Consider the following 25,860-nt stretch of genomic DNA (forward strand, 5'->3'; position numbering starts at 1 on the left):
TCTTAACTTATATTCGTTAGCATCTCGGCTAAAACATGCGCTGCCTACACTGTGTAAATAAATGGTTTAAACAGCCAAAAGCGGCCATACAATTAGACGTGTCAGAGTATACATTTATATAAATAGTATATAGTTAGTATATTTAAGTTATTTATATATTTTGACTTTACTTACATCCAATGGGACAGTCGAGAGGTTGTTGCGATCCGTTATATTGAATTCCCGCCTGTCGCGCGAGCGGAACAACACCGGTGAACACTCGTGCCACTGATGTTTGATCGCAGACGGATCGGCGACATCAAAGCACAGTGAGAGCTATTTGTGACCTGACTGCTCTGTGTGCTTTAGAGACGTTATTCAAAGTCCGCATGCGTTTTGTCATAAGGTGATCGGTCTGCGCAGAGCTGGAAAAAGTTAAACACACATACTAACGAAAGCGCCACATGGCACATGCCTTCACGTTGCGACATTGGGCCAACAGCGCCACAGTACTGTGGATGGCCAGACTGCACAATGGTCCGTGTATCATCTGATCATTTGATTATTCCATTCAATATAACAGACGGAAAAAGAAAAAAACAGTTGATATTTCGTTTTCTGTATGCACAAAAAATAAAAAAAACGATGTTTTTCTTCTTATTTCAGCTTTTAAAAGGGAAATCCAATAAATAAATTAACCAAAACGAAATAACGACCCTAATTATAGTTTTTTCATTTTTGGGTGATTTCCCAGGGTCTTCTGCGCGCGCGCGCTTTGCGCATGCGCAATGTACAGCGGCTTACCGGGATCAAGTGCATGCGAACTTGCGAAGCTCGAAATGGAAAAGAATGCATTTGCAGATGCTTTGTTTGTACTTTTCACTCCCACTAAAAGAGTCACACTGAGAGAGGAGGACATGACGGTGGAAAATATTTCAAAAATATATATTGAACAATGCCGTTCACATACAATACTTTCCAGAGCTTACAGTCGAAGTTTGTTAGCATTATTGCTTTTAATATGTGACATTTAAGTAAACAATTAAGTAGCCACAGCTGTCTTGCAGCAGCAAATGTGTAAATCCATAAATTACTTTTGTAATTTAGAAGTTATGTGACGCGAACAGTCCCTCCCCCCGTAACCTCACTCAACCGAGTTCATCAGGTTCCCCAGCTAAAACTACTGTCCTGCTATAGAGTAATTCATAAAAGATGTTCAGTTTGTGTTGAAACTGTGAGGTTTTTGTTTAGGCTAGTCATTTGCACTATTACATTACATCAGTTTTAGCTAAATTAACCAAGTAAACTGCCAAATGATTGTAGTCATGTGCCTATGTCTATGTAGGCAATATTTTCCATTATGCAGATTTTTTTGCATTATGCTACTGTTTTTAGGTAACATGCCAGAGCCTGTACCTCACGGAGGGACCATAATAATGTTGCAGTGTTCCCCAGAGAGCATGCATGGCCTCTTTTCCGACATCTCGTGATATGTCCTATTATTAATAAACATATGATTAATATGAAACATGTACAGCTCGAGTGAAGCCATTGTAAATGATAACTGATCGATCGCGAGATTCGTGAAGAGCTCTAGGCGCGGCTGCCGCGCTGACACAGTGCGCCTGCGCGCGCAGAAATCCATGCAAAAATCACCCAAAAATGAGAAAAACAGTAATTAGGGTCGTTATTTCGTTTTGGTTTATTTATTTATTGGATTTCCCGTTTCAAGATGAAATAAGAAGAAAAACATCGTTTTTTTATTTTTGTGCATATACAGAAAAACGGAAAAACGAAATCAGAATCAGAATCAGAATCAGAATATCGACTGTTTTTTTTTCTTTTTCCGTTTGTTATATTGAATGGAATAATCAAATGATCAGATGATACACGGACCCACAATAAACACAGAGCAGCTGCAATTTGTTTGGATGGAAAGCACAACAACGTTTACATTTTCAAAAGATTTCAGTGACAATTAGGATCTACTTATAGAATAAAAATGTTTATTTATAATATATTAATATAATTAATCATATAATACAAATAAGAAATATAAAATAATCAAAAAGCTTGCTGAAAATTTTCTAAATAACATTTAGCCTTTTCTAATCATGTGCATGATTTTAAATTGTGTTCACTTAGCAGGGGCCAAAAACCAAACTTTGGGCTATTCTTATTCTCATAAAACATCAAAATGATCAGACACTAAAAATCTCTATTTCATGCAGAATTTTGAAGAACCACAAAGACTATAGATGGTTCCACCATAACCCTTTTATTGAGAAAAAGAGCTTTGGAGCACTTAAAATACAGTTTAAGGTTCTTTGAGTACACAACAGGATATTTGAGGCACTTTTTATTTTTACTGTGTACGTGAAAAATGATCTAATGGACTTTAGTATTTACTACAGTAAACTACTAAAACTCATAGATACTAGTGTTTTTGAGTCTTAACATAGTAAATATTTAAGTATACTACAGTATTTATAGTATTTACAAATGACTAAATGTAAATGTATTTGCTACAATTTATCCAATTACTATAGTTAATACAACAACATATTATGGTGCAAAGTATAATACAGTTTACTATAGTAAATACAAAATGTTTAATCTAAATCTATAGATTTGAATTATATGGCACAGCATCGTGATACTACTTGGTATCGAGATACTTCAGCTGGTATAGTATCGTAAGACATGTTTATGGTACCGTGACAACCCTACAATGGGGAGATTTTAGAGGCATCTAGCGGTGATGTTTGCGATTTGCAACCAGTGGCTCATCCCCCCCTTCGAAGGACTACGGTGGATGACACAGAACTGTGTAGTCGTAGTCCTGCTGAGAGGTTACTGTGTTTTACGATCACAGATGGTAAACTTTGATCTGACCATACCCTACAGAACTAAGATGTCGTCACGCTTTTGATTCTTTGCCGAAGGAGATAACGTATTTAGGAAACGCGTTCTGTAGAGTGAATGGTCCGTTTAGGGCTACTGTAGAAACAACATGGTGAATTCCATGCAAGGGGACCCGCAGAGTAGGCTATGTAGATAGAAATAGCTCATTCTGGTAATAAAAGAATGTATTAACTCTTTATTATGCAAGGTCCTCATACACCTCTGATAACATAGTTATGTATATTATATTGCATTTATAGATCCTCCTAAATATCACACACAGCACCTTTAAAAGACTGTATGTAAGAATTCTTATGACAACAATGTAGGCTATTGTAGCATATTATTGTTTGAAACATTGAATGTTTCACAGACATGCAAGTTTATAATTTTTTATTTTATTTAAATGTTTCTTTTATTTTATTTAAATAAATATTTATTTATATTTTTCAACTTCTAGGTGATGATTCTGCCTCTTGTGGTCATGTTTTTATTAGTCTTGTGGCAGGATCATGACAGACCCACATGTTTAGTGTGAGAGAGACATGGCATTGTTTGTTATGCGTGCCATGCACTCTCTCCGGTCTCGTCTCTGTCCCCGCCCTCTCGTTTCCTCATAATTGATTGTTAATTATTTCATGCCCTGCACCTGTTTCCCTCTTGACTTGGTTCCCAATTTAATGCCCTTGTGTTTGCTGTCCTGTGCTGATTCGTTTTGCTCTTTTGCACGTACCATACCCTTTGGATTACCTTGCCCCGTGTCTTCTTGTTTACCTAGTCGTGTCATTATCGTTTTGTAAGTAAGTTGAGTTATCCTGTTTCCTTTGCTTTTGCCCCCTCATGGGAAGTCTTTTTGTTTCTGTTTATATTTCGTGCCGTTCTTGTTTTACCCCCCCCCCCCATCGTGGGCTTTTGTTTTGTTTTGTTAATAAAGTTTAAGGTGTTCACGTACTGCTGCCTGCACTTGGGTTCTTCCCTCCACGATCTTGACAGAGACTTTTATTCCTTCCTTCCACCATTCTGAGTGCTGCAATGTCTTTATTTAAATGACGAGTGTCTCTATAAGGTGGGATCACAATCTTTTAGCATTCCCATTTTCTCCCATTTGGTGGTCTGTCATTGTTATATAATTTCTCCGGCCATATGTGATATATATTGTGCAGCGTGCAGTATCATCTATCATCTCTGCTCTCTCATTGTACTCGAGTTTCGTTCTGTTATATTTGTCCTCTTGACATCAATGCGCACATGCTCTGTGACCTCTGACCTCTCTGAGTGCACGGCAATGACATGATGCTCGGTCAGGCTGAAGTAACGTGTTGTGCTCCCAGGGCAGCAGCACGCTCAACACCATCACTGATCTTATTGGCTGACATGACATTAGGGCCGTGTTACATATACTGTATGGCTGACAAGTGAGAAATATAAAGTGAAACGTAAAGTTCTGTGCATATACAGCTGTGTATGTTGAAAGAATATGAAGCAGCTTGTGATGTGCAAGAATACACATGAGAGGAGGGCTGGTGTCATGTGATGGATGGACAAATAAAAAAGTGAGGGAGAAATGAAAGTGCATGGCTGCATTGAGACTGTAACAAACACTGGTTTGAACTACAAAGGGAATTTATGGTTTTGTGTGAATTTGATTTACACAATTTGATGTTAAAAGATACAAATAGCCGAAGGGGAGAAATAACTGTAGGGGCTTTTTTTCCTTATAGTAATTATGACATTAGTGTGATGTTGGATCCGCCCCATGTGATAATCTCCTTAAAATCCTATGTGAAGATACACCTCATCCTCATCATTGGGTGTTAGCCTGATAGGATGACAAATTCATCCCCTCAAAAAAAAATCTACACAACAAGTTCTGATCCTGATGTTTTTTTTTTTTTGCATTCACAAGGAATAAAAATGGACATATGTGTTTCTTATGAATGCAGGCAGAGGACATTTTTATTGCTTAACTGTTCTGTCTTTCATAGCTCAAGAGCCTTAAAATGTTAGTTCACCCCAAAATTTTGTCATTCATTTACTGTCCCTCGTGTGGTTCAAAACCATTATGTAGCTTCTGTGAAACACATATTTTGAGAAATGTCTCGATGTTTTTGTGTACATACAGTGGAAGTCAATGGGGGTCCATGTTGTTTGGTTACCAACATTCATCAGAATATCTTCTTTTGTGTTCTGCAGAAGAAAGAAAGTCATCACGGTTTGGAATGACATGTGATGAGTAAATGATGATAATTTTTGGACAAACTACCCCTTTAACACTGTCAATTTACCATTCAAAGGGTTTGTTAGGCCTAATTCAAAAATGCAAATTTTGTAATTTACACACCTTCATGTCTTGTTCTTCAGAACCAAAAACACAAATTTCAAAAACAAGTGTTGTTTTGGAAGTGGATTTCAGAAGGATGCAAAAGCGCCATCAAAAACTCCACACGACCTGTGTTGTATTAAGTTTCCTGAAGGCATAAACCAACAAAATATAATACTTTATTTTAAGTAATTTTTGGCCAGATTTAAACACGGTGTTTTATCTCATTCCTTCTAAAAGAAACATTTAAGATGTGGTTCTGTTTTTACTACTGGTGGTAATATATTTATTTGAGGTATTTTATTATGAAAGTCTTTTATTATGAAATTTCTATCTCTGTCGTGTATTTCTCAGAAGTCTGTGTAGAGGGTATGCACGTGTGTCGTCACTTTCCCACGTGAACACGCCGGCACGCGCCTGCTTGGTAAAACACTGGGCAAAATGAATGGTTACAATATCAGTAAACGCAATTCCGCGCAACATTTGAGTGTCTAAGAACACCTGATTCCTTTGTAAGTCATAAGGTAGTCGTAAGGATCACCGTCGAGTCCAGCTGCTTGTAGTTTCAGCAAATAATTGCGTGTTTTAGTTCCGGTTTTTTGTTCCTCCTATTGAATGCAGCCATTTTGTCTTAGTTTTACCACTCAAGGGAGCGTGTCCCGGCGTGTTCACATGGGAAAGTGACGTCAATGCATACTATTGTATAGTATGTACATAATGGCCACTATTGTTTCTGTTGGTATTATTCTTCTTCTTAACCAATGCGTGTCTATGGTAGCCCTCTGAACCGTACGTAAGAAAATGGTGAAAATTTGCACACTCGTAGAGGTGGTCATTAGTCACGTGACTAAGCATGGAGTCTCTAGCACTCACTCTATAGCGCCACCAGCAGTTAAAAATGCACTTTTCAAACGGCTATAACTTTTGAACCCATTGATCCACAGTAATTCTACTCGGCACATGTCATGCACTCCTCACGCTTATCGCATTCCACGTATTACATTAAGACTCCGCCCATTACAGTAGCGGCCATCTTGAAAAGTACAGTTTTGCGTTTTTTCGCTTCTAGTCCTAGAAATTGTGACCGATTGTCATGAAAATTGGCTCAGATTATCTTTGCACAGACGTGACCCAAAAGAATTGCGATTCGTCATTGTTCAAAAGTTATGAGGTCGCAAACTTTTCAAAGTTGACCCAAAAATGTATTGGTGGCTGTATCTCGGCCATTCTTCGATCTATTGTTACGAGACTTTGTAGGCTTCATCGACACCTAGGACTGGGGGTCCTTGCCAAAATGGGGAACAGTGCCACCTATGGGTCGCGAGATTTGAAAGATGGCTATTTTTGAAATACGTAGTATTTCTTTTATTTCTGCTCTAAAACTCGTTTCAGCATCTTCGCTACTTGCAGCTCTCACTCATCTCCTCAGGATTTCTGACACTTTGCCTGGTGTCTCAGAGGTTGTAGGTTCGAATCCCTCCTAGTGCATTTGTTGAACTTGTGGATGAAGTCACCAATTTGATCTCAGTCTCACCTATTTGTTTCCCATGTGTGTTTTATTTTTCCGCTTTGCTTTACTCCTGCTGTTCTGTGCTGCTCTGGCTCTGTGCTTCTACAGCTCCCGACAGCAACTGAGTGTGCGGCTTAGTGGCGCAACGTGACGGGCTGGTGGCCACGAGTCTTTGAGGTCGTGGGTTTGAATCCAGTGTGGAGCATGTTGAGTGTTTTTGTGTAGAGTCTGTTCTTCGTTCTTGCCTGTTCTTCCTGAACTGGCCGTTTTTCACATGCGTTCCGTTTATGCCGTTTTTTCGCTCTCTTGGCTCTACGCTACGCTTGTGGTGCGCCTTTGGGGGCTTGGCCCCATGGTGCTGCTTGCAGCTCTTGTAGTGTACTGTTTCTTTAATAATTGTTAAATAAGAAGTTGTTTAGTTAAAGGACGTCATTAAAATAATTTAGGATGTTCTTTGGAAAACATTGAAGCCTTTTCTTCTAAAACGGGTGTGAGCAGTCAACACTGCTGAATATTTAGCAGCCACCTTATTAGTTAGAATAGCTTTAGCTGTTGGCCAGTCACACCAACAATAGCACAATTTACATCCTCAGGAAGAACTTTGTAAAGTAAAAAGCAAAGAACAGCAAAAACAAAATTCACATGTGTTTGTTGTTTGAATGCGTCCCTTTGCACGCAGCTGGCGGTTTGTTAGAATCAGAGTCGTTCTGTGGTGTCAATGGTCTGGTGTTCTCCAAAATTTATGCTCCGCTGATATTCTTCCTCTCAGAATGAGCTTTTGTGACTCTGTGCTTAAGTTGTTTATCCAGAGATACTGTTGTTTGTTTGACAGTCGGTTTCACAGAGGCTCTAAACACAGAGTCTTGTGGGAAACTCTCAAGTCAATTTCCATGTTTTGCCTTTGGCTAAAAAGTCAAGCGAAACAAATAAGCCTCTTTTGACAGAAAAACTCAATCAGTGTTTTCTGACCGTGAGGTTTTCAATAGCCGACAGCCCTTCTGGGAAGGAGGGTAACTGTATCATCACGTGATGAGGGTGTGGAAGACAAACAAAGTGCCATCGTGACACTGTAAGGGTTATATAAATAAACAACAGTGGGTTTACACCTGATCAGGGGGGCAGAAGTGTCATTCTGAAGCGATACTAAAGTTGGCCAGGGGGCTTTTTGGGGATTAGGACCAAAGGACAGACTGGCTTTCCAATATGGAATAGAAGCTGTGCTTCATCACATTGTAACCTCTCTCAGAGTCTTTGATGGACAGCTGCCTCTGCCTGTGACCGGCAGCCTTCTCTGGTTATTTTGGACTGGGGACTTTTAGTGCACTGTGACCTCAGACTGCACAGGACTCCTATGAAGACAACATGAGAGGGTTATATTCAAACTTTGCACTTTTGTCTTGAGGAATCAAAACAGAAATTTTATATTGATGATATGATTTATGGGGACATTTGATTGCTTGTTGCAGTTATGGCAAGCCTCACGATGCTATATCGCTTTCTCTATGTGGGCTTTGTACGAAACAGGCAAGGACGTCTTACAGATTGGTTTTCAACCCCTAAAAAAGGTATGTTACATAAATATGTTGCTGTAACAAGGAATTCTTTACACATATGTGTCTTGAGAATGCTATTGGGGCCCCGGAGTTCTGCTTTTAGCTTGAAATTTGAAAGAATTGTTTTCGAGAGGTAAATGCATAAACAATGATATTTCTGGTACTGTAAATCAATATATTGCACAAAGGGATAGTTCACCCAAAAATGAAAAGTCTTTATCTCCCTCAGATTGTTTCAAACCTCTATACATTTTTGTTTTTCTGCTAAAAATTAAGGAAGATATTTGGAAGAATGTCAGTAAGCAAACAGATCTCATCCCCCATTGACTCCCATAGTATTTATTTTCCCTAATATGGCAGTAAATGGGGAATAAGATCTGACATTCTTCCAAATATCTTCCTGTGTGTTCAGCAGAACAAAGATATTTATACAGGTTTGAAACAATCTGAGGGTGAGTGAATGATGAGAGAATTTTCATTTTTGGGTGAACAATCCCTTTAATGTACTAAATTGTTTTATTTTAAAGTTGCAATCCATGATGACTTTTCATGTCTTGTCTCATTTTCTGTTTCTATAAACACAAGCCTGAATTAGAGTGCACAGTGTGCTTTATTTAGTATAGTCTAGGTTGTACACAGGTGTTGTTTGTTGTGAATGAGTGCAGATTGTTTTAAATTCTCAGGACTTTTGTCTTCTTCCTTAATCTTTGGAAAAGCATGACAGATTTCAGCACCTCAAACATGTAACTTGGCTTAAATTCTCCATTATGCATACATTTTTGTTATGTCCCTTTAAAAAAATTAATCTTATTTTTGTGAAAACTTAAAAATAAGTTTTAAGTACTTTACAACATTGTTACATAGCTATTTATAGTCGTTTAAAGATGAATAAGCAAACATTCACATATAGGTAGTGATGTGTGGTAAGTGCATTAAAGTAATAGTTCTGTCATCATTTCTTCACCCTTCATGTGTCACTCAAACCCTGTTTACGTCTCTTTCTTCTGGAAAACTCAAAAGAAGATATTTTGAGGAATGTTTCAATGGTGTTGTGTCCATACAGTGGAAGTCTATGGTCCCCTGTTACTAGCGTTCTTCAAAATATCTCCTTTTGTGTTCTGCAGAACAAAGTCATACGTGTTTGGAAAGACACAGGGGTTAATAATGATGAAAGAATGTTCATTTTTGGGCAAACTATACCTTTAACAAGTTCTCTTCAGCCACCAGAGCCTCAGATCTCCCGAACACACACTGACACGATGCTAAATCATGTTTCGTGTGAGGGCATGAAGTGAATAGCTGTATTGGTAAATTAACTGAATTACATTAGCGCCACCCTCTTATTTCAGGCCATTAGTGTTAAAATTCCTGTTTTCAGCTCCCCTCTGAGCTGCTAGAGTTCGCTCTTCTTTCCCAGAAACTCAGGGAGCAGATTTCTGTAGTTTCGAGAGCTCTTAAGGCACCTGTATAATGGGAACACTTGTACACAACCACTGTTGGCAGTATGCTCAGGCAGGATTAAGACTGATCCCACTCTCAGGTATTCCCATTTCTTACTCTTTACTGCTTGTCTTAGTTCAAGGGCTTTGGTGGATGTGATTTGCTAGTACAGAGGCTGAAATATGACGGTTGTTTGTTTTTAAGGTCACTGAGGCGTACGGAAACATTATATTACATCATAATTTGACTTTAGTCAGTGAATTGATGAAGCAATCTGACCTGCTATGTTTTACTAAGAAACAATAGAAGTATTATTGACAGACGAGCGTTGAGCTATGAAATTGTGGATAACTCGGATAATTTGTTTTTGAATTCTATATGAAATATTTTAGATTTTATGATTTCAGACTTTGACATCTTGGCAAATCTGAGCACAGTTTAAGACATTATTGAGATCTTTAAAACAACACAAAATATATGTGTGAGGTTATTACTGTGTTTTTCAGAGAAATAAATCCCCATTTGTTTTCCATTGAAATCAGTTAGAAAGATATAATTTGTTTCCTGCTTTACATGCTGATCAAACATGACTTTACAACAGCCTCAAACCGAGCTCGTTCAGCACTGGAAAATGATGGCCATTCGTCACAAAGATGGCAATGTGAAATGAATTCACGTTTGGGGGATTTTAGCTTAACGCTCATGTCATTTCTAAGGGGTTTGCGATCGTGCGACTCTGTCCCAACTTGCCTGGCTCTCCCCTTGTGAGTCTTAGTGGGCTTTTGTAGTCCCACCGGTTGTAAAACAACAAGCAATCAAGACTTGCGAACACGGCCCATAAAAGCGAGATATGGCGATGGGTCAGCAAAGGTTGCCAGTAGAGAGGCAAAGAGAGGGGGAGAAATGCAGGCTGTAAACGGGAGAATGAGCCGGGGGATCCATAACTCATGTGAGGTGGGGACTGTATTGAGAAGCGCTGATGTGTGAGAGAAATGAGCTGGCAATAGCTCAGACACGCTCTCGGCCATCTCTCACAGCCACGGAAATCTAAAATACGAATGTAAAGTATTATAAATCGTTGGCACGCAACTCTGTTGCTGATTTAGACTTGGTGGTCTTTTAGTGTAAAGATTGTGGTTACATTGATAATGAAAAATGACTTTGGGGGGTTTTCCTTACCTTGGATGTCGGGTAATATGGCATTTTTGAAGGTTTGGTTGGCCTATGGCAAATGTGAAAGGGATAAAGCGAGATTTAAGCAAATTGAGAGAATTGGCAGACGTTCCACCACAATGTTTCGGGAGATAAATCTGTTTGACCATTTATAACATCAGTACTGTTCATGTTAAGAAACCACTGAACAGAAGACATGAACACTTGTCCAAGTTAACTTTGTTAATTAAGGTTGTGAAGAAGTCCGGTATATGGATGCCCAACAATCTCATGGAAATTCATAACTGAAAAAACATAGAAACCCAATAGAAACCATAAGAGAAATTCTAATGGTTTCCTTTTAAAAAACATCATGAACCATTCACTTTTTCCATTAAAACCGTTACAAATTCAATTTTTGTAGTGTGTTTTGTAGGGTGTAGTGTACTGTTTTGTGTTTTCCAGTAGGATTTAATATCCCACCAATGAAATCCATCAATTAACAGTAAACACCATTACAGTTTCCATTAAAACCAATTTCCTTACAAACCAATTCGTATTATGCTGTGTTCACACCAAACTCTTTGAAAAGCAGCAATTCCTTATTTATTTGATATATTGTAATGTATTAACAGTGTATTATTTGTGTCAGCGCCAATAGCCCTGTGGTTAAGTGCATATAGCCCCAGTGCGCTCACGACGACATGAGTTGGATTCCCGTCTCGCAAGTCCTTTGCCGCCCCTCTGTCTCTGCCTGACACTTTTCTGTCTGCTCTTCACTGTCCTCTACCAATAAAGGCAAAATCCCCTAAAATATAATTTAATAGAAAAATAAAAAACAATGTATTATTCGATGTCTTCAAAAATATACACTATACTAAATTTTATATATTGAAAACTTTTTTTTTTGCGCTAAAAAGGATAAGGTTGCGATCCCAGAATACCAGCGTACTGTGTTGGGAACATCCAAAACACAACTACTTTCTTGCAAATCCTAGTGAACTGCTTGTGTTAGCCTGCAGGGTTTAAATTAGGCCGTCCAGGGTTGTACACTGCTGACATCTAGAATTATTTTGATCAAAATTTTACTGTTCATAGCAGAGGGCTCTCTCAACTTATATATATTTTTACAGTTTACAGTCAATTAATAAGATTATTAACTTTGTATACGGACCCCTCAAAATTCCCCACAGAGCCCCCCCCCCCCCACATAACAAATCTCAATATAACCCCTGCCTAGCAGCATGCTAATGATAAACCGTGAAATCCCTATTCTTATTGTGTATTTGTGTGGTGCACAACGTTTTGTGGTGCCTTTATGGATTGTTTTAAATCGGTAATGTTTGAGTTTTCTTGAAAGTTCCTAAAATCTAGGCATAGCTCCCTATTTACTTGTAAAACCAAGAACAAACAATACTATATATTTATGTCCAGAACACAATAGATATCTGGGTAATTTATACAGTATAAGCATAGCGTGAATTTTAACTCCATGTACAAAAAAAAAAGACCTTGTCATGGGACCAGACCAGAGTTATGGATGTATTGTAGCAGAAATGAGAGAATACTGGAGACTGACACGTCCCATTTGCTAACAGCAGGCGCTGTTGACTGATGTAAAACTGACATCTTCACCTGCAACCCTTCATTTGGTCATAGACCTCCGATCAGTTGCCTGCTAATACATATCACCTCAGTCCCTCAAGTGTATCCATGGTTTTAGATGATGGATGAGGATTGACAGAATGAGATGTGAATCAGGTTTGGTGCACAGAGGCATGGCCGAGGACTGGCCTGGCCTCTTTAACACAATCCTCACAGCCGAGAAAGTGGCACATCTTTACCTCTGAGGCTGGCCTATATTTAGACAGGAGCCAAAAAAAGGAAAATATCGCCAGCCAACAGACACTCACGGGCGTACACGCAGCCAAAGTTTCCAGCTCTGCGTGATTAAAACCGAGGCCTGTTTTGCCTGTGTTTCACCAAAACCTCACAACCCTGTTGAAAAAAACAGCATATGCTGGTTTGGTATGTTTTGATGCTGGTTTGTGCTGGTTTAAGATGGTCATGTGCTGGTCCTTAGCTGGTCAAACCAGCATCAAAACATACCTAACCTAGCATATGCTGGTTTTTCAACAGGGAAAGATTGGGAAATTTCACACGGGCTGGTCAAGTTTCTTAATTGTGCTTTGATTGTAGCTTAAAGTGGCCAAGTCATCTGATGAAGTTCTAGTTTTATGCCTATTTTATTCATTGTGTATCGTTTGTTTTGTGTGCTTGAATGCTTTTCTAGTTCACATCGTTCGGGTAACATGAGTCCACAGTGAGGCACTTATCCTGTGAACTGCATATCAACAGCCTCTCTCATCTCTCTCTTACCGACAGTGTGAGTGAATGAGATTGTGGAAATGTGGCACTTTTGGGAAGAGAAGTTTAATGACCAATTCTGTGCCCCATAAAACACCTCTTGCTGCTCTGTTAAAGAGAGAAGCCATTGTTCCTCTCGATGTGATGCGTTCAGTCCTTGCACACTAATGTGTTGTAGATCCAGTATTACCTCATGTGATGGGTTGTGATGCTTTTCAACACAGGATTTAAATTGGGTTTTATTTGGCAGGGATTAAAAGACCCTGTAATATCATAATTAAGATTTATCATGATTTGCTTCTTTTTGTTCCATTTCAGGTACTGGTATAATGTAGGACATTCTTAAGACATTTGATAAAATATATGTTGTGTGTTCTTTTCATCGATTGTTTTTGTGATAGGCTACAATATGTTTAATATCTTGTGAAATCACGCATCAAAATTTAATTTGAACTTCTTTTAAAAAAGAAGTACACTTGCATACAGTAGATACGTTCGAAGTTAATAGGTTTACTTGAAATGTATTAAAAGCAAAAAAAAATTCATTTGATTGAACTGTTAAGGAAACAACTTTGTCATTAATAATGCATTACTGAACTCCTGATTGGCAGCTGATATTTCATGCTTAGTGGACCTGGTAATTTAGGGAGCATTGCTGATATTCTTATTTTTATTCAGATGTTATACTGTATATTATGAACACCTCCTCAGGCTGTGGGACAGTCTTGTGTTTTGGGAACAGAGTGTCTCTTCATTAAAACAGATCGGCTGTTGTGTGATGTGATGTTAATCCCACAGTTCTGTTGTTTTGGAGATTTGGACACTGGGGAAGATTTTACTTCCTTCAGGCTACACAAACTACACTATATGGACAAAAGTATTGGAACACCCTCCTTCATAAGAAAAGGTTTGATTTTTTTCTGTAAGCACAAATCTTAATGCTATATAGCATATAATGATATTCTAGAGAATTGTGTGCTTCTAATTTTATAGCAATAGTTTGGGCAGGGCCTTTTCTAGTCCTACATGACAATACCACTGTGCACAGAGCAAGTTTTAAAAATAAATGATTCATTCAGTCTAGTGTGGAAGAACTTGACGGGTCCCAGACCTGAACCCAGCTGAACACCTTTGAGCCAAACACTCATCACCCAAACCCATCAATGAATTGTACACATGGGTACAGTCATTTCAGAATGGAAAAAGGCCCTTCCAAAACTGTTTCAACAAAATTCTTTAATATGGTTGTAATACGTTCTCTAGAAGCAGGAAGGAAGAGGCTGAGATCGGGGTTGCTACCACTGGCACTTTTATTGTTTCTACCGTCTTTACACGACGTTGCGCTACTGGCGCTTAACACAAAGTCACTTTTAAATGCAGTCTCTATAACTGAAGAATATTCCACTCGTTCTATCGTTGCTCTCCGGGTTCCGTGTCAGCCGCCAGTGGTAGCGTGGATCTCTCTCTTCGAGCTCTGCTGCCTCGCCGGTATTTAAGCTTCCCACGCCAGTTACTGGAATAGGACACAGGTGTTCGTCATTTACACTCGCCCCATTCACTCACCGCTCGTCTCCCAACTCTCTCCCGCTGCAGTCCTCGCTGAACCACGCCCCCCTTGCCACAATAGTATAGCAACAATATGTTTATTAGAAGGGGACGCCCCAGTTATGTCCATTATAGTGTATTTCTAAACTGCGGTTTGGCACAGCTTCTGTTCAAAATAAGACATATCATTCACATCATGTCATGTGCTGTTTCTCAAATTAGTAACTACTGAATCACTAACAAGATGGTGATATTACTTAAAGACCCACTGAAGTGCCTTGAAATCTGCTGCTTTGTTAAATGCATTGATGTAATTTCCTCTGAAACTGGAAATATGGGCAAAAGATATTGAGTGGCTTCTTTCTTTTTAAAACATTCAATAGCAGAGGTGGGTGCTATAGATTCCAGAGAGCTTTTGATTGGTCAGAAAAATAATGAGGACTGAAGGATGTCCCAAAAAGTTAAAAAAAAAAGTTATGAATGCTTATATCTTCTAAATGTAAATTTTGTCCATTTTTGGATCATACTAGTTTATCGATCCTTAAGGCTTACATATTCATACTAAAAGACAAAAAACTTTTGAATTTTTTATTTTGATTTTATGGGGACTTTAACAGCATTGTATCATCTGTATGAATTGTCACGAACTGTGGCAGGAGAAGAACCCAAATGCAGGCAGGCAGTGAAGGGGCTAACAGACAAGACTATTTTTTAACAAAAAACAGAAACTAAACACCCACGAGGGGGTAAACAAGAAGTAACGAAATAATACAATGAGCAACAGGACCAAGACTAACTAAACAATAAACTAGAAAACACTTTGACAGAAACTAAACTAACACTTACTAAGACAGGACTGGGTTCTATAAACAGGATCACAGGAACAATGACTGGCACGATACACATACAATGACCGACACAGGACAATGAAACATGAGGGTATTATATAGGGTAAGACAAACGAGGGATAACGACACAGGGCAGGTGTGGGTAATGAAACACTCAGGGAAGGATAACAAGGAAACAAGATGGCGGGAACAGAGACGAGACACTGGAGAGAACGTATATTATTGTCAAAAGGACAATAATATGTTTCTCTCCACACATAAACAAAGGCTTTGCCATGGCTCTGCTACAGGACCAAGAAAGACATGACTAAGGAAGCAGAGCCATGACAGAAGCCCCCCCTTTAATGAGCACCTCCAGGTGCTCACCAAGGGGTAGACGGACAAGACAAGGCAGACTGAGACAAAGACAAGAACAGACAAAACATGGAAAACAGAATAAGTGGGAGACAAGACAAAATAACAAAGGGACTTGGGTGGGACAACAAGAACAACAAACATGGGAGGGGGAGAAGGACCAAACAAGGGCCCATAGGGGGCAGTCCATGGGGGTGGGGAGAAGTCCCAGTCCCCAGCTGCGCTCGAGGGCGCGTAGTCCTAGGGGACTTAGGAGGAGTCCTGGGGGGGACAGTCTTTGGCCCTGGGAGTCTCACAGGGACCGGCTGGAAGGCCGGCTGGAAAGGGCTGGGCGCCGGCTGGAAGGCCGGCTGGACAGGGCTTGACGCCGGCTGGAAGGCCGGCTGGACAGGGCTTGACGCCAGCTGGAAGGCCGGACTGGACGCCAGCTGGATCACCGGCTGGGACGCCGGCTGGAACACCGGACTGGACGCCGGCTGGATCACCGGACTGGACGCCGGCTGGATCACCGGCTGGGACGCCGGCTGGATCACCGGACTGGACGCCGGCTGGATCACCGGACTGGACGCTGGCTGGATCACCGGACTGGACGCCGGCTGGATCATCGGACTGGACATCGACTTGGACACCGGACCAGACATCGACTTGGACACCGGACCGGACATCGACTTGGACACCGGACCGGACGCCGGACCGGACGCCGGCTCGACCGGCGGCTGGGACGCCGGCCGGATCTCCGGTTGCACCGGACTGGACACCGGCTGCACCACCGGACTGGACGCCGGCTGCACCACCGGATTGGACGCCGGCTGCACCACCGGATTGGACGCCGGCTGCACCACCGGACTGGACGCCGGCTGCACCACCGGACTGGACGCCGGATAGGACATCGGCAGCAACACCGGACTAGACGCCGGCTGCACCGGACTGGATGCCGGCTGCACCGGCGTGGACACCGGCTGCACCGGACTGGACGCAGGCTGGACCACAGGACTGAACGCCGGCTGCACCGGAGTGGTAGCCGGCTGCACTGGACAGCACGTTCCCCCGTGACGCTCCTTCCTCCTTTTCCGCACCGCCGGGTCTGCAGCCATCTTTGGCGGACCCGTGGGGACCGGAGGTAGTTCAGCGTTGGGGGAACCCCCAGACGTCGTCCCCGAGTCCTTCCCTCCCCACTCGCCACGGTCGCTACCAGGAGAACCGGGAACCGTGGAGCTCCAGCCAGAGGGTACTGAGTCCCCCCGGGCAGCGGCAGCCAGGACGAGACCCCCCGGGACGCTCGACCGTGGAGCGGAAGTTCCAAATGGAACTCCACTCCCGGGATCATCCCGGTTGGCCACGTACCTGACCATGTCCGCGAACCCGAGAGGAGCCAGCAGCCTCTTCTCCGACGGTGTGAGGCGCCGGGTGAGGCAGCAGTTGAAGATTGTCTTCAACTCCGCATCACTGAACCCGGTCGCCTCTGCCACCGCCGAGAATGCTCTGGCGAACTCCCGGTCCCCATAACTCCCCTGTCGGAACCCCAGTAGCAAGTGGGCCAGGCCGGATCGGGGAGACGACGCCTTGCCGTCCTTGGGAGCCGCCTGCTGGGTTCGATTTTGGGTCGGTCATTCTGTCACGAACTGTGGCAGGAGAAGAACCCAAATGCAGGCAGGCAGTGAAGGGGTTAACAGACAAGACTATTTTTTAACAAAAAACAGAAACTAAACACCCACGAGGGGGTAAACAAGAAGTAACGAAATAATAAAAAGAGCAACAGGACCAAGACTAACTAAACAATAAACTAGACAACACTTTGACAGAAACTAAACTAACACTTACTAAGACAGGACTGGGTTCTATAAACAGGATCACAGGAACAATGACTGACACGATACACATACAATGACCGACACAGGACAATGAAACAAGAGGGTATTATATAGGGTAAGACAAACGAGGGATAAAGACACAGGGCAGGTGTGGGTAATGAAACACTCAGGGAAGGATAACAAGGAAACAAGATGGCGGGAACAGAGACGAGACACTGGAGAGAACGTATATTATTGTCAAAAGGACAATAATATGTTTCTCTCCACACATAACCAAAGGCTTTGCCATGGCTCTGCTACAGGACCAAGAAAGACATGACTAAGGAAGCAGAGCCATGACAATGAATAGTGTAAACAAAGAACATAGTAATAACCTGGTAACTGGTTTGTTTTAAAGCATGATGTGAAATGTAAGCTGCATTGTGAATGTAAGCAACATGATTTGAATGCACACGCTTATGTGCATATCTGGAGGAGTTCTTCTCACAAATGGTAAAGATAAAAATGCGCAACTGAGCGCCTTAAAACTGCTGGTACCATCTGCAAGCACTTTGTGTTTGTGTGAGGCATAATTCAATGTTCTTATTTGCATCAAGAACAAATACTGATCCGAGCTGAATGTCACAAAGGGGATGAGATGCACACTTTTGATTATAATGTCAGACTCGGAGAAGCTGCAGTGTGAAACAAAAACGTCCAAGCCTTTCATTAGACTGCCAGGGGGACTGCCAATTAACTTGGGGAACCAAGATGATGTTATAGCTGTTCTTTTGAGTGCAAAAATTACTAAATTATGAAATGTGATGTTTTTCGTAAAGGAATAGTTCGTTCTGCCTAACATTTACGTGTTAAAAAAATGTTGGTTAACCACAAAAATGGATCATCTCTACATCTATTACGTTTTTGTGGGAGTGCCATCTAAGGCCCGATTCACATTTCGCGTCTTTTCCGCGCGCATATTCGTTATTTTAAATGTAGACGTGCAGCAGCCGTGTGGAAATAGGGGACGACGCGCTCTCTTTTTCAGGAGCGTAGGCGCCGCATCGAGATTAAAAAATCTCAATTTTTCAGAAAGGCGCACGCACACTGCAGGTCATGTGACAAGAACCAACCAGCCAATATAGACAAGATCAATGAAAATGGAGACACAGATGATCACAGCATAACTAAATCTAGTAGCAGAGTTATTGCAAGGTATTTTCAGTGCATATAATCCATATATCCTTTGTTTATACATCCTCGTCTCAACGGCTATCGTGGCCCATGGTTGCTTAGCGACGACAGACGCCAGGAGAGCGCAAAGCCCAGGCACTTTGGAAAAAAGGAGAACACAGTACAGCTCGCGTTTTCCGCGTGGTTTTAGACTCGAAATGTGAATCGAGCCTAACACTGTGTGTATGTGTAAGAGACATGTATTGTACTGTGTTATGATAGGTCACTACAGAAGGGGAGTGACGGGCAAACACACACAAGCTCACACGCATATACAGTGTAACGGTTATGTGAATATTGGATTGTGATGAGGTCATTGAAGTAAGGAGAATGACACACATATACAACACGGCCCACAAAATCCCCTGATACTACAGTGGCACATGCCCCAGCCCCCATCTCTCTGCAGGCAACCTTAACCGTACGCCGGGAAACAGTGGGCAATTTAGCCCAATGACATAATGTGTTATGATGGGCAATCAGGCTTGACTGCTGCTGACTCGCTCATAACGCTAATGAAATCAATAGCAGTGTGGAAATGTGTACAGCCTCTGTATGCCGTTCAGCAGGATCTGTAATGTACTGTAATATTTCTACACAGCTCATGTGCCTTTCCTTATTGCTCTCTGTATAAAGAATTAGAAATACAAGTAAAGGTGTTATAACTAACTAAAAGAGCCAGACAATGTATGGGCGAGTTAATGTTTACAGATTTTATTTGGGGGGGGGGTGAACTGAATACATTCAACTGCATACGCTTGGCCTTTAAAGCTTAATAACAATATGTTGACCCAGATACCATGAATATATTTAGCAAGCTTTAGTTTTGTTTACTTCAGGAAAACAACAGTCATTATAAATGTTTTGTCAGCCGTAACACAAAGATTTTACTAAGTGACAATATTCTTTCATTGCTATTATGTCTATTGAATGCAGTGCATTCTTTATATTTGCAATATATGCAAATTTCATTATTTATCTTTTAGTTTGGAGAAAAAATAGGAGTAAAAAGTAAAAACTATCCTTGTTATTAATGACAGTAATCTGACATTAATTCGACCTATGGGACATCATTAACTATATTGCTGAACCAATGGGGTTCAAATGACGGATGTCAGAGAAAGTCATTTGTTTTTGGTAAACAGTCGTGATAAGCTAGTTTGGTACATTGACGTTTGTGAAACACACCCCTGCTATATATGGTTTTGTCACATTAACATAAAGTAATTTTATAGACATTATCTTACTGACTTTAGCACACTGACTGTGTGTTTTAAAGGATAGTTCAGCCAAAAATATCAATTCTTTCGCATTTATTTACCCTCATGTCATTACAAACCTGTATGACTTTTTTCTTCTGCAGAACACAAAAGAAGATATTTTACAGAACGTTGTGGACCAAACAACATTGACCCCCATTGACTTTAATTGTATGAATACAAAACCACTGAGACATTTCTCAAAATATCTTCTTTTGTGTTACACAGAAATAAGAATAAGAATAAAGAAACATGTACAGTTTTTGAATGACCATAGAGTGAATAAATGATGACCGAATTTGTTTTTTGGGTAAATCTCTTTAAGGCCTCGTGTGTGACTAACATTATACTGCAGTAGTTTATAGGTTGAAGATATAGGAATTCCATTTAATTTAATCATGTTTTTGTACGAGAGAGATTTTGGTGTCATTGAGTGTACATTTGCATGTTACGTGTGCACATGCATTGGCCAGGCTGTGCATGAATTAAGATCTTGCCATCTGGTGAGTAGGTGGGGGAGAGAGAGAGAACGAGGATCAGGGTTGAGCAGGAGACTGTGCGTGGAGCCGGCGAACATCTCTGACTGTGCAGCCTGTGCCACAGAGTTGTAAATATGTTATTAACAGCAAATCATCCAATCAAAGATCTTTTAAACACATTTAGGCAAATGAAAATCTTAATTGTGCTCTGTTGGATAACATGGCATATGCTTCATTTAGTATCCAGGCGATGGTGATTCTTGAATTAAATCTGTTAATGAATGATATTTTGTTGCATTTCCAAGTTTGAGTATAAGCGTGTTTGTCATGTGAGCCGAAGACTGATCAGCTATTTAACTCTTCCAGGGTTCCACAGGAATGAAGACATGAAGGCCATTGAAGTTCTGCCCATTCTTAAGGAGAAGGTGGCATTTTTATCAGGTGAGCCAACAAGCACTTTGATTCTGTAAAGAAAAGATTTTATCCTGTGTAATCTCAAACATTTTGGGGTTTTCACTTGCTTAGCTACTGTCTGTTCTGTTGCAATTGATCGATTCAGTCGTTTGTAACCCTCCTATCAAAAGGCTTGAATTTTTATAAATATTAACAGGAGGAAGCTGTCACGGAACAAAAAGGGACTCAATAGCAGGAAGCCATTTAAGTGAGTTTATTAGTCACAACAGAGCAAAAGTATCTGAAACAAAAAATGCCAGGGAACTCCAGGCACACAGCAGAAACAAAAATAAATCCAATAATGGAAAACAGAGCCTGAGCTAGGAGCCGCAAAGTGGTGGGTGAGAGGCCAAACGAACAAAAAATCCTGAAGCTCTCTCTCAGTACAGCCTCACCGAAAACAAGATGCGGAGCTCAGGAGTTAGATGGTGAATCCTGGATGTATAGCAAAGAAAAGAAAGAAAGGTGAACAAATATTCCATGAGAAATGGCTCATACACAAAAACATCGTCGCACTGAATGAACGAAACAGAGGCAGAAATAGGCAAACCAGAACGAGTAACAGGTGATGGCAATGATCAGTGACGCAATCCTAAAGGTACAACGAGAATCAGGTGAGAGTAGAGTAAAAAATTTGACACACGTGTGAAATATGAGAACGTGGCACTCAGAAAAACCAAAATAAAGTGACACCAAGACAGACTATAACAGAACCCCCTCCCCTAGGATGCCTTTTGACATCAAAAGGCTAATCACGTGATCGGAGAAACTGATCTATAAGAGAGCGATCCAGTATGTCCCGAGCGGGGACACAGCATCTCTCCTCCGCACCGTAACCTTCCCAGTCTACTAGGTATTGGTGACCCCTACCTCGCCGTCTCATATCAAGGAGACGACGAACCGTATAGGCAGGGGAACCCTCGATGAGTCTGGGGGGAGGGACCGAGGTAAGGGACCATATAACAGGTTTGACCTTAGACACATGGAATACCGGGTGGACCCTCTTAAGTGAAGGGGGTAGTTTAAGACGAACAGTGACCGGGTTTATGACTTTGGCAATGGGAAAAGGACCGATAAACTTGGGCCCCAGTTTACGTGCGGGGAGTCTCAGATGAAGATAAGAGGTGGACAACCAGACTCTCTGACCGCAAACGTAAAGTGGGGCCTTGGAACGTCGACGGTTGGCTGATGCTTGGTTACGTTCGCGGGTGCGAGCAAGAGCTCGTCTGGCAAGTCTCCAGACTCAGAGGCACCTGCGAACGAACACATGAGCAGAAGGAACGATAGCATCGGCCTCTTGAGAGGGAAACAACGGGGGCTGATAACCTAAGCAGCACTGGAAAGGTGAGAGACCCGTAGACGACACAGGGAGGGAATTGTGAGCGTATTCGACCATGGCTAGTTTGGAACTCCAAGACAGCGGTTCTGCTGAGGTAACGCAGCGCAAGACTCTCCCAAGATCCTGATTGGCTCGCTCGGACTGCCCATTAGACTGCGGGTGATAACCGGAGGACAAACTGACAGTGGCCCCCAGGAGTCGACAAAACTCGGTCCAAAACTTGGATAAACTGGGGGCCTCTGTCCGAGACCACGTCCGTAGGGAGGCCGTGGAACTATGGCCGCCGTCTCCTTGGCCGATGGTAATTTGGGGAGGGGAATAAAATGAACAGCCTTCGAGAACCGGTCCACCACCGTCAGAACCACCGTATTGCCACGGGACTTGGGAAGTCCCGTGACAAAATCCATGGCGATGTGGGAACAGGGTCTCGAAGGGGTGGGAAGTGGCCGGAAGGGGCTCAACCGGGGGGCGATTAGAGCTCTTACTAGCCGCGCAAACTGGGCAGGCCAAGACGAACTCGCGAGAGTCCCGTGCCACAGACGGCCACCAAAACCGCTGCTTGACCAGCAACAGGGTACGATCCGCTCTGGGGTGACACGCGAGATTAGAGGAATGCCCCCACTGGAGGACACTAGTTCAGACCAACTGGGGAACAAAAAGTAGACCGTCAGGACAATCAACCGGAGGGGAAACACCAACCAACGCCTCACGAACCCTAGATTCCACCTCCCAAGTGACCGCCGCAACCACACGGCCAGGAGAAATGACGGACACTGGGGAGGTGGAAGCAGTCTGGACCTCGAACTGTCGTGACAGCGCGTCAGGTTTCCCGTTCTTACTCCCCGGACGATAGGAGATGGTAAAATCAAAACGGCCACAAAAACCCCCCCCAACGAGCCTGTCGAGAATTCAACCGTTTAACCGTGCGAATGTACTCTAAGTTCTTGTGGTCAGTCTAAGAACGGCACTTTGGCGCCCTCCAACCAGTGACGCCACTCCTCCAACGCAAGATTAACGGCCAACAACTCCTTATTCCCAATGTCGTAATTCCGTTCTGAGGGAGCAAGCCGGCGGGAGAAGAGCGCACAGGGGTGCACAATGTTGTCAGAGGAGGCTCGCTGGGAAAGGATCGCTCCCACTCCTGCCTCAGAAGCATCTACCTCCACAATGAACTGGCGAGACGGGTCGGGGATAACTACACTGGGTTCCAAATTATTATGCAAATGATATCTTTCTCTGGTTTTCCTAATTTGTCGATGCAAATGACAGTCAGTATAATTTTCAAGTAATCAACAGTTAGGGTACATTTGGAATTTTATTGAACAAACCTCCCACTGACAACAGTATATATTTAAAAAATGAAAAACTCAAAATGCACTGTTCCAAATTATTATGCACAACAGAGTTTGAAAACATTTCATAGGTTGTAAAAAACTGAAAATGGTCATTTGTTGAATTTGCAGCATTAGGAGGTCATATTTACTGAAATCAAAAGCTATTTCAATCAAAAACATCCTAACAGGGCAAGTTACATGTTAACATAGGACCCCTTCTTTGATATCACCTTCACAATTCTTGCATCCATTGAACTTGTGAGTTTTTGGATAGTTTCTGATTGAATTTCTTTGCAGGATGTCAGAATAGCCTCCCAGAGCTGCTGTTTTGATGCTAACTGCCTCCCACCATCATAGATCTTTCGCTTGAGGATGCTCCAAAGGTTCTCAATAGGGTTGAGGTCAGGGGAGGATGGTGGCCACACCATGAGTTTCTCTCCTTTTATGCCCATAGCAGCCAATGACACAGAGGTATTCTTTGCAGCATGAGATGGTGCATTGTCATGCATGAAGATGATTTTGCTACGGAAGGCATGGTTCTTCTTTTTGTACCATGGAAGAAAGTGCTCAGTCAGAAACTCTACATACCTTGCAGAGTTCATTTTCACACCTTCAGGGACCCTAAAGGGGCCCACCAGCTGTCTCCCCATGATTCCAGCCCAAAACATGACTCCGCCACCTCCTTGCTGACGTCGCAGCGTTGTTGGGACATGGTGGCCATCCACCAACCATCCACTACTCCATCCATCTGGACCATCCAGGGTTGCACGGCACTCATCAGTAAACAAGACTGTTTGAAAATTAGTCTTCATGTATGTGTGGGCCCACTGCAACCGTGTCTGCTTGTGAGCATTGGTTAGGGGTGGCCGAATAGTAGGTTTATGCACAACTGCAAGCATCTGGAGGATCCTACACCTTGAGGTTTTCGGGACTCCCGAGGCACCAGCAGCTTCAAATACCAGTTTGCTGCTTTGCAATGGCATTTTTGCAGCTGCTCTCTTAATCCGATGAATTTGTCTGGAAGAAACCTTCCTCATTCTGCCTTTATCTGCACGAACCCTTCTGTGCTCTGAATCAGCCACAAATGTCTTCACAGTACGATGATCTCGCTTAAGTTTTCGTGAAATATCTAATGTTTTCATACCTTGTCCAAGACATTGCACTATTTGACGCTTTTCGGCAGCAGACAGATCCTTTTTCTTTCCCATATTGCTTGAAACCTGTGGCCTGCTTAATAATGTGGAACGTCCTTCTTAAGTAGTTTTCCTTTAATTGGGCTCACCTGGCAAACTACTTATCACAGGTGTCTGAGATTGATTTCAGTGATCCAAAGAGCACTGAGACACAATACCATCCATAAGTTTAATTGAACAATATAAAATTAAATGTTTACGACACTTAAATCCAATTTGCATAATAATTTGGAACGCAGTGTAGAATAGGCGCCGAAGAAAAAAGGCTCTTCAATAGAGAAAAAGCCCTCTGAGCCTGGTCGGACCAAATGAATCGTCTAAATGTGGAGGTGAGCTCAGACAGGGGGAGAGCGATCTGACTAAACCCTCGAATGAACCGCCTGTAGAAATTGGCAAACCCCAGGAATCGCTGGACTGCCTTGCGACTGTCAGGGGTGGGCCAATTAGCAACCACTTCCACCTTGGTGGGGTCCATTCGAATACCCTCTGGCGACAGGATAAACCCCAGAAACGGAACCGACTGTGTGTGAAACTCGCACTTCTCCACCTTGACGAATAGGCGATTCTCAAGTAGCCGGCGTGACACTCGTCAGACGTGCTGAACATGGTCCTGCTCATTCTTGGAAAAAATAAGAATGTTGTCGAGGTAGACAAAGACAAAATGATTGACCATGTCCTTTAGTACGTCATTGACGAGTGTCTGGAAAACTGCTGGGGCATTCGACAGGCCAAAAGGCATAACTAAATACTCAAAGTGGCCTGTCGGAGTATTAAAGGCAGTTTTCCATTCGTCCCCCTCCCTGATCCT

General features: G+C 42.2%; 1 protein-coding gene across 1 annotated transcript in view; it reads left to right on the forward strand.

Moving 5' to 3' along the window:
* The window catches only part of LOC130558367 (triple functional domain protein-like), a 92,144-nt gene that overhangs the window by 50,405 nt on the left and 15,879 nt on the right, over positions 1-25,860 (forward strand). The window contains exon 3 of the mRNA XM_057340736.1: positions 21,100-21,174. Coding sequence (XP_057196719.1) covers positions 21,100-21,174 — 75 coding nt within the window. The remainder of the gene's footprint in view (positions 1-21,099; positions 21,175-25,860) is intronic.

The sequence above is a fragment of the Triplophysa rosa genome, linkage group LG8 (genome assembly GCF_024868665.1).
Source record: "Triplophysa rosa linkage group LG8, Trosa_1v2, whole genome shotgun sequence".
NCBI classification, from domain to species: domain Eukaryota; kingdom Metazoa; phylum Chordata; class Actinopteri; order Cypriniformes; family Nemacheilidae; genus Triplophysa; species Triplophysa rosa.